Below are 14,274 nucleotides of genomic sequence, written 5' to 3' on the forward strand. Positions count from 1 at the left end.
GACATAACCATTTTCACTTTGCTACTTACTGGTAAAGGGTTTAACAATTTAACTTAATTTAAGACTTTTCTTACTAGATTTTGTGAACAAATGAGCCTCCTCTGAGAAAACTGGGCTAAATGCATGTGCATAAAGTGTCGTTCCTGTTAGCCTGTGAAGTCCGCATAAACTAATCAGGGATGACACATTTTGCCAAAACTGGATTTTTGCTTAGAAAAGACTACATTTAAACAAAAAAACATTATAAAAGTGTTGTCCCTTATAAGCCTGTGGGGACTGATCTGGCTTATCTGGGATACCAATATACGATCATGCATTAAGTCCGACTTCTCTCTGAAAATGTAACTTAGATACACATGTTGACATGTTGAAGTCCCTTTGAAAATCCAATTAATTTTAAAACCTTTCTTACTATATTTAAGTTTCAACGGTTTCATTTCCAACGCTTAAACACTGATGAGCAGCAAACACCATAAAACCCTAATAGACTTTTCTGGTTTAATGCTGGCTGCAAGTAGCCATTTTCACTTTGCTTCTGTGCAGGAATGGGGTAAGTTTGTGAACAAATCAAAACAAGGCATATAAAGTATTTAATAATATTTTCTTGATTAAAATTGTGCCTTTGACAAAAATAAGACGTGATAAATATGCTGTTTAATACCGTGAGCTGAATTATCTCCCCTGACATACAGTGTTCACTGGCATCATCAACCAGAATTATCTCCCCTGACTTACCGTGTTCACTGGCATCATCAACCAGAATTATCTCCTTCAGTAGCTCGGATGGAGAGCGGTTGATCACACTGTGGATGGTACGTAGCAGTGTAGACCAGGCCTCATTATGGAATACGATCACTACACTCGTGTCTGGCAGCTTGGAAACTGGAGGGTACTTCTTATTTCGACACCTGCAATAAAGGAGGGGTTTTTCATGAGAAAATTTTAGGGGATTGATGTACCCCAACAAGAATCCATTTAGAACTATCATTTTTATAATTTTGAGGGATCTATCTAAAATTAGATCATTTGGGATGTACCTACTATTACATCATTCAAGATTTACCAACAACAGGATCATGTGTGATGTACATACGCTGGAATCAGAGCTCCAGATAACTTTTCTGAGTAATTGGGTAAATACCCACTACTTTTGAGTTCAATTGGGTATTTTCATTTTTCAAAAAAGTCAGTACCCACTACTTTAATTGACAATTGGGTATTTTTGTATTAAATTTGGGTATTTTCTTTGTCTTAAATTCTCAAATGCTTACCTGAATGAGCTGGTTGAAGTTCCACTCTTAATTGATTAGTTTCAGAGATCTTGTGTTAATATGTAGGTGTATCCATAATATACAGTCTTGCTTAAAAAAAAAAGTTTGACGATTTGTTCAACAGTTTTCTAACAATGAAAGCACTGTCAGTGCTTGCCTACGACACAATATCGTCAAAAATTAGTTTCGCTATATTTTCCGCTTCTGATTTTGTGTTGCTCGCGTTTAAATAACTTAAAATTGAGTTTTTTTGTGCCTGGGATACCATATTTTGCTTTTTAGGGCCTCGTGGTTTCAACATTTTCACAACAATAAAACATAGTTACATAGACGCTTTCTTCCGTATATATTATTGTGCTGAAGGTTATACTGAAAGCGTTTGGACGACGCGGAAATTTCCGGGACAGATTTACTTGTTATGCAGAGGAAAATACAATATGTGTAATCGGCAATTTCAATTGGGTTTCGGTATGCAGAGTTTTATTTTTCTATGCGTAATCGGCAATTTTACATTGGGTATTTACGCAAATACGCACCTTATCGGTATCTCTGGGTCAATCATGCAGGATCTACCAACACTGGGATCATTAGGTATTTATCCACATTTGGATCATTTGGAATCCATCTACACTGGGATCAATTGGGATTTATCTACACTGGGATCATGAAGAAGCTACTTACACTGGCATCATGCAGGATCTACCCACACTGGGATCATTTGGTATTTACCCACATTGGGATCAATTGGGATTTATCTACACTGGGCTCATGAAGAATCTACCTACATTGTACACTGAAGTCATGCAGGATCTACCGAACCTAGGATCATTTGGTATTTACCTACAATTATATCATTTGAAATATATCTGCACTGGGACCATTTGGGATCTACCTACGTGGGAATTATTGGGGATCTATCTACACTGGGATCATGAGGAATATACTTACACTAGGATCATGCAGGATCTACCTACAGTGGGATCATCTGAGATCCTCCTTCACTTTCATCATGGAGATCTACACTGGGATTATTTATGATCAACCTACCCAGGGATCCTGTAATCTGGCAGGGTTCTATTGAGGGACATGATATCACTAGCCACAAGGTTGAACTGATGGATCTTGAACTTGTCCTTGGATTCCTCCAGTCTGTCTGCTGGGATACTGACAGGCTTTCCCATGTCACCAGGCATACTTGGCCGGCCCATCAGACCTGGAGTAATATACACATACAGTACAATATTAGCCTTGTTGTGGGAAAATAGGGCTTAATGCATGAACATGCATGCAGAAAGTGGCATCCCATATGAACCTGTGCAGTATGCACATGCTACATGTAATTAAGGACAATACTTTCTGCTGTTATGCTATTTATCATTTATAGGAATATTAAGTCTCCTCTGAGCAAAATTCCAGTGGAGAAAGTGTCACCCCTGATTAGCCTGTGAAGACTGCACTGGCTTATCTGGGATGACACCTTGAACAAATGCATTAAGCCAAGATTTCCCATGTCACCAGGCATACAATGCGTTCAATATATTGAAGTCTTTAAAATTGGCCTACTTTTTAACCTCATGAGACCCAATTTCAAACTTGGCTTAGATATCATTTGGACAAATGTCCTTACAAAGTTTCAAGAACATTGGGCAATAAATGTGGTCTTTAGAGTGTTCCCATGCCAACGTTAACAACACAAAATTAGGCAAAATCTACCGGTGTAATATGTGGAGAAATTTATGGGGCCCGTGGATATTTCGGGACGCTTTTGAAATACGTCCCGGAAGAACTTATTCCACTATTATAATTTTCTACAATAGAACAGTTACTTGCGTAGAACAAACTGTCCTATAATTATCATATTATCATCAGTATTATAATTCTAACCACTTTTAGTGACTTTCAAAGTCAATTTATCTCTCAAGTGTTTGAAATGAATATTGCGTTTAATTTTTTTTGGAAATCTTCAGTTGGGAATTCTGGGTGATCATTTAAGAAAAAAACATATACTTATTGGGAATGACAATTGGGCCAAATTTTCCCCCGTGTAATTGACAAAGCAAATCCACTGCATATTCACACATGAGTCCCTTAAACACATGAAGCCAAATGTCGTCAAGTTATAATATTAAAAACCATACTTCAAAATATAGTTCATAAACAAATCCCTGTAAGACACACAGAGAGAAAATTGACGCCTCCTAACTGCTTCACCAGAAACACTCCAGCGACCACATGACAGTTATCAACTTACCCAGTTAAACCCTTTACCACTTAGATACGTATTTTGACGCATTTGTAGTCCCTTTGAAACTTACATTTTATTCAGGTCCTTTCTTACTCAATTCACGTTTTAAAGGCTTCATTTCCAACCCTTAGTTACTGATGAGCAGCAAACAGAATAAAACCTGAACAGACTGCAAGATACTCACAGGCTGTCCTGGTTTTGTGCTGTTTGCAAAAGGGTTTATAGCGAAATGTATTCAATGAAGGAATTTATTATAGAAATATTTCTGGTGTTGGAAACTTTTATTTGAAAATTGTAGGCCGTCATTTGGGTAAAAATATAATTTGGGTAAAAATATACTAATTTATATGCTTTGAGATTGAAAATGGGGGCCAAAGTTTGATCACAAATATGGTTAAAAAACACTGTGTTCATGTATACATAATTATTCATATTCACAAACAAGTCCCTTAGACACATGAAGCGATATTTTGTCAAGTTACTTTATAACATTACTAAATATCATACTTGAAAATTCCGATGAAAAACATACATAATTCTATGAACAAGTCCCTTTACGACGCATGTAGAGGAAGATGAGGCATGTTCACAGCTATATCAGACACAGTCCAGCGACCATATGACAAGTGACATCTATATTTAGAAGCTTTACACACTCCATAAGACCTATGACATCTACATTTCCATATGTCAGGGACTGTCCAGTCAGACAGCTCTAGTGTTATACAGACATCCACAAGTCACTGGGTGTGGAGAATGTGAGATATTGTGAGGACAACCTGAGGGCAATGTGATGTCAGAATGTCTGTCAATGTGACCAACAGTTGATAGACGTGTTTAATATGAGGAAATAGTATGAAACTACTGCTGAAACCCTGGTCACAATGACCTTGACCTTTGACCTAGCGACCCCAAAATGAGTGTGGCGTGTAGAACTCATCAAGGTGCATCTACATATGAAGTTTCAAAGTTGTAAGTGGAAGCACTTTGATTTTAGAGCCAATGTTAAGGTTTTAACACGACGCGGACGGCAGACGACAAGCTGGCTATGAACAAGAGCAGTCCGAGGACATCGCGCTTGACTATTCGAGTGCTTGACAGTATAACGTAGGCAATCATGGGGAAATTGTTCATATTCAATCATTTATTAGACGATCTTTCAAAACTTAAAAAAGGGGAAAAAATATTTTGGGGAGGGGGGTTAGGGGGATGAGAGGGGGATATAATGTGGGGTGGGGTTATTTATTATACGATCTTTAAAAAATAAAAAAAAAGGGAAAAAAAAAAGGGGGGGGGGTAGGGGGGTATAATGTGGGATGTGGTAATTTATTAGATGATGTTTAAAAAAAGGGGGGATAGGGGGAGGTGGGGGTGAGAGGGGGTATAATGTGGGGTGTGGTAATTTATAAAATGATGTTTAAAAAAAAAATGGGGGGGGGGTTGGGGGGGAGTTGGGGGGGGAAGGGATTCTGGGTAGGGGCGTGGGGTATTGTTTGGGTGGAATCCATTGTGGTATTCAGGTACGTGTTGCTTTGTCAAAGTAATAATTAAATGTGATCATAAATAAAGAAGTTATGGCAATTTAAGCAAAATGTTCAATTATCTAAGTATAAAAGGAGCCATAATTATGTAAAAATGCTTGATACAATGGTCTGCTCTTGTTTATAGGTTGGGGTGATGTTGGTTAACAAGAATGCAAAATATAAAAGCAATATGTCAAAGGATATAGGAAATATTTGGGGTAGTACGCAAACTTTAACATAGATTTATCAATAATATGCATATTCTAAGTATAAAAGGGGCAATAATTATGATAAAATGCTTGATAGAGTTGTCTGCTCTTGTTTATAGGTTGGGGTGATGTTGGTTAACAAGTATGCAAAATATGAAAGCAATATGTCAAGGGACGATGAAAATAAATGGGGTAGTACGAAAACTTTAACATTTGCTGCATATTCTAAGTGGAAAAGGGGCTATAATTATGACAAAATGCTTGAAAGAGTTGTCTGCTCTTGTTTATAGGTTGGGGTCATGTTGGTAAACAAGTATGCAAAATATGAAAGCAATATGTCAAGGGACAATGAAAATAATTGGAGTAGAACGAAAACTTTAACATTTGCACGCTAACACAGACGATCACGCAGACGCTGGGGTGAGTAGGAGAGCTTTATATACAAGTTTTGTATCTTATATACAAATGTGGAGCAGATACAACAATTTTCCAATAACCCTTGAACGATATTTTTTTCCTCCGATGCTTGGAAAAATAGGCCGTGCATGCTCAGCCAAAATAACTTTTATAAGATTTATCCAACAAAAATATGATAAAATTGTTGTGATCTTGTAACAAAACTGTAACAGATACATCACTCGATGATATCCATTAGTAGTACAATACGATTGCAATAAGATAAGCTAGCTCTTGGACATTCAGGATTTGAATTGCTCATCTTGTTTTTACTGCTGTGTTGGTACTACATCTAGTTACTTCAATATCAATTTATTGATGTATCTTTTTCAACTGCAGATCATCATTAAACAAAACAATAATATTGTCAACATTGCGTATTGGAAATGGTGTGCTGCCTAGCTACCAGATCGCCACTAGAGAGACCAAGTACTGGTTCTACCCACGAAACAGACTCGAGAGCGTTTCAATAAGCAGGGCCCTCAATCCATTTTAGGGGAAGCGGGTCGCTACCCATAGCAGGGGAAATTTTTGAGGCGTTTCCCTATTTGGGGGATTTTTAACTTACTCTTTAAATATTACATTTGTACATGTTTGCACTATATTAATTGCTTATTTCATAATTTAGTATGTTTGACAAGATTAAATTAAAATAGAATTGAGTTATAATAATCATGAGACATCTATCTATAAAAAAAAAATGTTTTTTTTTTTTTTTTAGGGGGAATTTTTCCCCCAAAAAGGGGAAAAGTATACTTTTCAGGGGGGGAATGCGGCCAAATTTTGGCCATGGCTTTGACAGATTGAGGGCCCTGATAAGCCTTGGACTTTTGATGCAATTAAGCTCAAATAAAAAGGTCTACAATAAACTACCAATTATTTCACAGTTTCTTAGTCATTTTTCTGGTTTGAAAACTAATTACTAAGCTTTCTTTTTTGTATACATGTAGGTGACTTAATTTATTTTTGAAAATTATATTATTGCCAACATGAGAACAAATAAAAATATGCTAACTCACTTACATTTCCAGCATCACTAGCAACTAACGTTACATAGGATAAATAAATGGGAGGAAAATCAGGTAATATTCAGTGTTCTCCAGAAGCATCGGCAGCTGGGGATTTCATTCTATCTACATGTAGATACTGGCTATTTTCCCAAAATATCAATTGAAATGATGCGCAAATACACCAGTTTTATTGCTTAGTCGCCGGCTTCTTTAAAAATATAACTGGCTTCTGAAATTTTTCTGGAGAACACTGTAATATTGCTTCAGGTAGTATTCAACCAATATTAAACATTACAGATTAGAAGCAGAGTCAGTTTAGTTACTAAATACTGTAAAATCATGTCTATTTTCCGGCGTGAAATTTAGTGTTTTTCACAAATGACCAAAACAATTGTTGATTTACATGTAAGATTTTGAAAATAAAGAGAAATTTTCCAGGTAATTTTCAATATGTTTTAAATATGTGGACAGGTCAACTTGCGAAATCAACAAAAATTAATGTCCAACAAATAATAATGATTTTACAGTATTAAACAAAACACCATGCTAATTTGAAGAATTGGAAAGCCCGATGATTGTTGTCAAGGGATATTATTGCAGAGGGATTGTTGTCAAGGGATTGTTGCAGGTTCTCAAGGGAGTATTGGCCGGGGGGGGATTGTTTTGCAGACACCCTTGTCTCTTTACTGGCAAGCTGCTTTGGAAGGGGTCTATAAAGGAAAGATCTATAGTAACAGAGCACTGATTTATGCTCCTTTTTTCTGTCACCCCCATCCCTACTTTGGACAAGTCAAAACAAAACATGTAAGTCTATTGAAATACAATATATTTTTTGTAAATGTTTTTATGTTAAATGAAAAGATTTTATTTTACCAGTTTAAGTCTTTAATATTTGTGGATATTGCTAATTAAAAGATAATAAATGCTTAAAAAAATCTTGATTATTACAAACAATATAATACATTGGATTAAGCAAATTATTGCAAAATGTCAGCACAATAGATCCAACATGTCCTGCTTCCCCATTTCAGCAGCACAATATTCCTTTAGGGATTTTCTTTGACTTTCAGACAGAAAAACAGATGGACAAAAACAGTGTTGTTGTTTTTTTTTATCGCATTTTTGACGACATTTGGCCCCATTTCAAATCTTAAAAGGTATATATTTTCCAAATGACAGCCCTTGTTCCCACATGAAGATTTACCAAAAAAATTTATTCCCAATTATTAAGCATTTGTTAACAAAACAAACACACAACACCAATTTTCCCCATGTTAGATAAAACAATTCGATTTTTCCCAAATTTAAAGGGTTTGGGCCCCATTCCCAAAATGGTGGAAAAAAGAACACTGTTAAGTCTAAGGAAATCCCTGGCCTTTACTGCTCCTAGATCTTTCCCATAGTCTAGCATAATTGGGATATCTAAAAATAGTACCTGGAATAAAATCAGGCAGTTTATGTGGCTTTGGGGGCTCTTTTGGTTTGGGCATTTTTGTCGGTGTTATGTATTTGATGCGGGTGGGTGGAATGCCTGCTGGTTCGTCCGGGGCGACAGGCTCTGATAAACAACAGAATGTGCTAAATAATGGAGTCATCGATATTAGCACAACTCCTCGAGCTGGCCTTGTTAAGATAGGTGCAAAGAGTTCATTAGTTTTTGAAATCCAGGAGTTAAATGACCCTGTACTTGAAATTTTCAAAATACTTAAGTCTTGAAAATTTGTCTCTGAATCTTTGTTGCTTACTCCACAAAAGTTGATTTGTATAAATTTCAGTAACATTCTTAACAAAATTGTCATATGATAGGTTATAAACTATGCACCATGTATTGTGGCATTTACATGTAATATACTTTAGTAAACAATATCACCTATTTATCATTGTTATAGATAAACAGATATGCTTGACACGCTGAAAAACATTTTATTTTTAATATGTGACAAGAAAACCGGTTGTTATGGCTCTTAACAAAATTGATGCTATAGAAATATTTGCGTGACCAATGGAAATATACATGATTTTATAACATGTCTACACAGGGGGATATATCCTTGATATGGAAATGTAATGCAATGCTTAACTGGAATTGTGGAAGATGTGGGGTGTATATCAATGTCTCTTGTGAGTGTTTTGTGCAACAAGAGCTGTCCCATGACAGACTATTCTTCCTTGTATATACAAGTCGTGTACTGGGAAAATCAGACTTGATGGATGTATATAAAGTTTTGTCCCACATAAGCCTGTGCATTCAACATTGGCAAGTCATGGACAAGACTTTGGGTCTTAACTGGATTTTGTTAAGAAGAGCCTCACTTTACCAAAAATTTCATTAGAGCGGAAAGTGTCAGGGACAACACTTTACGCTCACGCATTTAGCACAGTTTTCACAGTATGATGCTCATAGAATACAAAATGTAATTTTTCTTTCAGTCACCTGATATATGCTAGCAACACATCAAATTCAGTGCAATACCTCAAATCAAACCCAAGTTATTGAGTGCAATTTTCTGAATACTTTTAGTAAGAAAATTTGACCCAACTAGCTCCGAATGCTCTCCTATACAAACTTCACCCAACTGGCTCCAAATGCTCTCCTATACACTTCACCCAACTGGATCCAAATGCTCTCCTATACAAACTTCACCCAACTGGCTCCAAATGCTCTTCTATACAAACTTCACCCAACTGGCTCCAAATGCTCTCCTAAACACTTGACCCAACTGGCTCCAAATGCTCTCCTATACACTTGACCCAACTGGCTCTAAATGCTCTCCTATACACTTGACCCAACTGGCTCCAAATGCTCTCCTAAACACTTGACCCAACTGGCTCCAAATGCTCTCCTATACACTTGACCCAACTGGCTCCAAATGCTCTCCTATACACTTCACCCAACTGGCTCCAAATGTTCTCCTTTACACTTCACCCAACTGGCTCAAAATGCTCTCCTATACACTTCACCCAACTGGCTCCCAATGCTCTCCTATACACTTGACCCAACTGGCTCCAAATGCTCTCCTATACACTTGACCCAACTGGCTCCAAATGCTCTCCTTTACACTTCACCAAACTGGCTCCAAATGCTCTCCTATACACTTCACCCAACTGGCTCAAAATGCTCTCCTTTACACTTCACCCAACTGGCTCCAAATGCTCTCCTATACACTTCACCCAACTGGCTCCAAATGCTCTCCTATAAACTTGACCCAACTGGCTCCAAATGCTCTCCTATACACTTGACCCAACTGGCTCCGAATGCTCTCCTATACACTTGACCCAACTGGCTCCAAATGCTCTCCTATACACTTCACCCAACTGGATCCAAATGCTCTCCTATACAAACTTCACCCAACTGGCTCCAAATGCTCTTTTATACAAACTTCACCCAACTGGCTCCAAATGCTCTCCTAAACACTTGACCCAACTGGCTCCAAATGCTCTCCTATACACTTGACCCAACTGGCTCTAAATGCTCTCCTATACACTTGACCCAACTGGCTCCAAATGCTCTCCTTTACACTTCACCAAACTGGCTCCAAATGCTCTCCTATACACTTCACCCAACTGGCTCCAAATGCTCTCCTTTACACTTCACCCAACCGGCTCCAAATGCTCTCCTATACACTTCACCCAACTGGCTCCAAATGCTCTCCTATACACTTGACCCAACTGGCTCCAAATGCTCTCCTATACACTTGACCAAACTGGCTCCGAATGCTCTCCTATACACTTGACCCAACTGGCTCCAAATGCTCTCCTATACACTTCACCCAACTGGCTCCAAATGCTCTCCTATACACTTCACCCAACTGGCTCCAAATGCTCTCCTATACACTTCACCCAACTGGCTCCAAATGCTCTCCTATACACTTCATCCAACTGGCTCCAAATGCTCTCCTATACACTTGACCCAACTGGCTCCAAATGCTCTCCTATCCTAGATCAGCACAAAAGCTACCTTAACACAAAATGCATGCTGGAAAATTTGTTGTCTGCTAAAATGTTGTCTGCTTAATTTCTAAAATTAGCATTTTCTTCAATTTTTTTTTCAAAGAATATTATCGAAATAGCAAAAATTTTGGATCCTGATGAGACGCCACGATCTGTGGCGTCTCATCTGGATCCAAACTGTTTGCAAAGGCCTTCGAAAATTCGGTTCCCGCACTGAAAGGGTTAACACAAAATATCACAAATCTGTAGGAGAAACAGGGATATGGAGTAGTTTAGTGTAAATGTTAACCTGACTTTGAAAGTAAAAATAGGGGCATACAAAAAGAAGGGCGGGACGATGTGGATATGATATCTGCCTATCCACCTGGGCCCGGTTGCTCAAAGTATCGTTAAGATAACATTACCGTTAAGCTTTACCTCAAGGTCACAGATCCAATCTCCAATGTAAAGTGTTCTTTCTACCTTCCAAAGATGCCAAGCACTGGTTCTGCCCATAAATTTAGCTTAAGAGCGTCTCAAAAATCAGTTGAATACCTGCCTTAGAAACATTGATAAAAAGATGTTGAATATATGCCTTAACGAGAGCATAATGCTGACACAAACATTTGGATGAGTAGTAAAGCTTGGATAATTCCCTGAGTAATCAAGCTCGAAACAGCCCACTGTAGCCATTTCAAAGCAAGCAAGAGAAAACAAATAAACAAAGATAAATAACATATATTTAAGTCTTTTCTGCCTAAAACCAAACCAAAACCTTAATGCAAAAAGCACAAAATGCAAAGTTGAAATCTTAAAACATAAAACACAGAACTTAACCATATAACTGAAGCCCTGTTCTGCAAAAGTAAAGCATTTACAAGGTTACAACAGCAATACTACTGAAGAGACTCACATAAAAGTAAAGAAAAAAGGGTTCCCCCTTGCATGTGTGATCTGTTCTTTGTATCCGAGATTTTACCAATTATTAATCCTAGATTGATCAACCACTTAATACTGAAAGTTTCAATCATCCATCCGTGGTTGTATAAATCACAAATCAAGCGTTCATATTCAAATGTGCATACATTATAATACATTAGTATCATATCATGCGCGTTATAACACGGTAAGGAATGGTACTAGCTACAACAATCACCTGATCAATTCAACCGGTCAATAACCCTGACCAAAATCAATCATTGTTAAATAAATAACAGCCAGGGACTTGGGTCCAACCTACATACGTGTAGCCTGGAGATAAGATAACAACTTACACCAGTCCCGGACATCAATGTAGAAGAGGTGCCAATACACTGCGTTTGTTAAAAGGCAAGAAAATAATTCATGTCATATGATCACATTGACGAACAAAAATTTCAAACCATCTCAGTCCAAACTCAATAGCTAGTGCCCTTGACATGTAGTTACAAATCATAATATTTTAATGTAATATGCCATTGCCAATTGCTGTGGATGAATGCAGGAGTATTTGGAGCTCACTGTGTTTGCATATCTATGACTGAATGTCCATGTCCGTGTGTCTGTGTCTAGGGAAATATTTCCAGAGCTAATGGTCAAATAGTTTTCCCCTTTTTTCAAACATGTGACAGTTGTCCATATATAAATTGGGAATAACCTCATACTTTTTACATTGTGAAATATTTCAAAAATTGTTTCAAGGTGCAAGAAAACAACAATATACAAGATTTATCATTAGTTGTTCGTATTAAAAGATACAGATTCATTTTCTTTTATCAAGCATTCAAGTAACACTCAGAAGTCACCATGCTCCGTTTTATATCTATAGATATGCTTGAACAATCATACGAGTCGTGTTCTGAGAAAACTGGGCATAATGCATGTGCGTAAACAGTCGTCCCAGATTAGCCTGTGCAGTCCGCAAAGGCTTATCAGGGACGACACTTTCTGCCTTAATTGGTTTTTTGCTAAGAAGAGACTTCATTTAAACGAAAAATGTCATAAAAGCGGAAAGTGTCGTCCCTGATAAGCCTGTGCGGACTGGACAGGCTAATCTGGGACGACACTTTACGCACACGACTCATATGTTAATACGAAATCAAATAGTTCTCTATTTTGCAGAGATGTCAGAGATAAATGTGAACCATGTATTAATTATAAGACTAACGTCAAAAACCCAAACAACTGCATGGGCCAGTAGGTCTCCAGAGAGTATTCAGGGGAGATAAACAACTAAAATTTCTAAGTGAAGAACATGGAATATTGAATACCTTTTGGTAAAATCCTCTGCAACAACGACTCCTCAGACTTTTTAACTGGTTTCTCATTGTTATTTGTGTTCTGACAGTCAACGGACGCGTGCGTGGCACAGTCTGTGAAGTACATGAGCAGGACAACATCAAGCAGGAACCAGACAAGGGACGTGGCCAGGATTATCTTGCAGTACTGAAGTTTCAATCGACTCACCATGGTTATTCTAGATGGTGGTTAATATTAGCCTGCAAGACAGAAGAATTTTGCTATATCCAAGTCATCAGCACCTTACAAAAATAAAAAATTACAGCCAACAGTGAAAATACAAAAACTATCAGGAGAGAAATTCTTCTAAAAAGCATAAATTGATTAATACTGAGGTAATCACCTTTGAACAGTATATACAAAGCAGTTGGGGTTAAAATAAATAGGGTTAAACTATAAACTAAACAAGAAGTGCTTTGACAATAGTTTGTACGCTTTCATGTGCATGTATGTGTTATTAAATGGCGCGATTGGTCATTTTTGGCTCGTGGTCTACTTATATGTACCCCGGGTACTCTTAAGTTTACTTGCAGGTCAGCACATAAGGTAGTCGTGAAGACTCAGCGATGACCTGTAAATAAACTCTGACATTCACACACTCTTAAGTATACTTACATGTACCCTGGGAATGGTAAATATACTTAAACGTAACCGGTCTATATTACACTGTTCACAAGTTGTTTTCCTGCCCAAAATCTGATGCCGTAAAACGCTCTACTGATGACCGTAAAACGGTATGGTTTATCTTAAACAAACTTTTCTTAAAAAAAAAAATGCATCAACATGCTTTTTGAGTATGCCTTGTAGTTCACACAAAAATTCCTCAAACTTTGTCAATTTGTATCCATTATGGTCAGGTATTGTCAGCTGACACCAAGAGGGTATTTTTAAAGTCTTTACAGGGCAAATATGCAGGAGGTATAGGTCGAATATATGTCCAAAACTACAGTACAGGCACTGCGTACTTAAACAAAAACGCCTGTCCACGGTGTTCACTTTTCCCTATGGGTGACAACACCCGAAATCGCCGTGATTGCACGATATCGTTAACGGGAACACCTGTGATCACCGCGATGCTGCGCAGCCACCGTTAACACCTGTCTGCAAGAGTCATTCACGCGTTTTAAATGTAAATGTACAAAAGAAAATCATATACTACATGTAGATATTACATGTATGTGCACATGTATGCGTACTTAAATTCAAACATTACGTAGTCGGAAACAAATTAAGCGTTTAGATGATCAATACTATTAACTCTTACGGTGTTAATCAATGCAATTGCCATTTTTAACAACAAATACAGAGTTTCAAAGAAATCAAGAGAGTATTAACTCATTTATTTACTTGTGT

The 14,274-nt window shown here is 37.5% G+C and overlaps 1 protein-coding gene across 1 annotated transcript in view; it reads right to left on the reverse strand.

The window, feature by feature from the left end:
• The window catches only part of LOC127863699 (polypeptide N-acetylgalactosaminyltransferase 13-like), a 56,948-nt gene that overhangs the window by 23,819 nt on the left and 18,855 nt on the right, over positions 1–14,274 (reverse strand). Inside the window, exons 2-5 of the mRNA XM_052403314.1 lie at positions 12,894–13,121; positions 8,150–8,272; positions 2,319–2,484; positions 736–908 (exon numbers count right to left, since the gene is read on the reverse strand). Of these exons, the coding sequence (XP_052259274.1) occupies positions 736–908; positions 2,319–2,484; positions 8,150–8,272; positions 12,894–13,092 (661 nt within the window). The 5' untranslated portion in view covers positions 13,093–13,121. The remainder of the gene's footprint in view (positions 1–735; positions 909–2,318; positions 2,485–8,149; positions 8,273–12,893; positions 13,122–14,274) is intronic.

This window comes from Dreissena polymorpha, chromosome 1 (assembly GCF_020536995.1).
Source record: "Dreissena polymorpha isolate Duluth1 chromosome 1, UMN_Dpol_1.0, whole genome shotgun sequence".
NCBI classification, from domain to species: Eukaryota; Metazoa; Mollusca; class Bivalvia; order Myida; family Dreissenidae; genus Dreissena; species Dreissena polymorpha.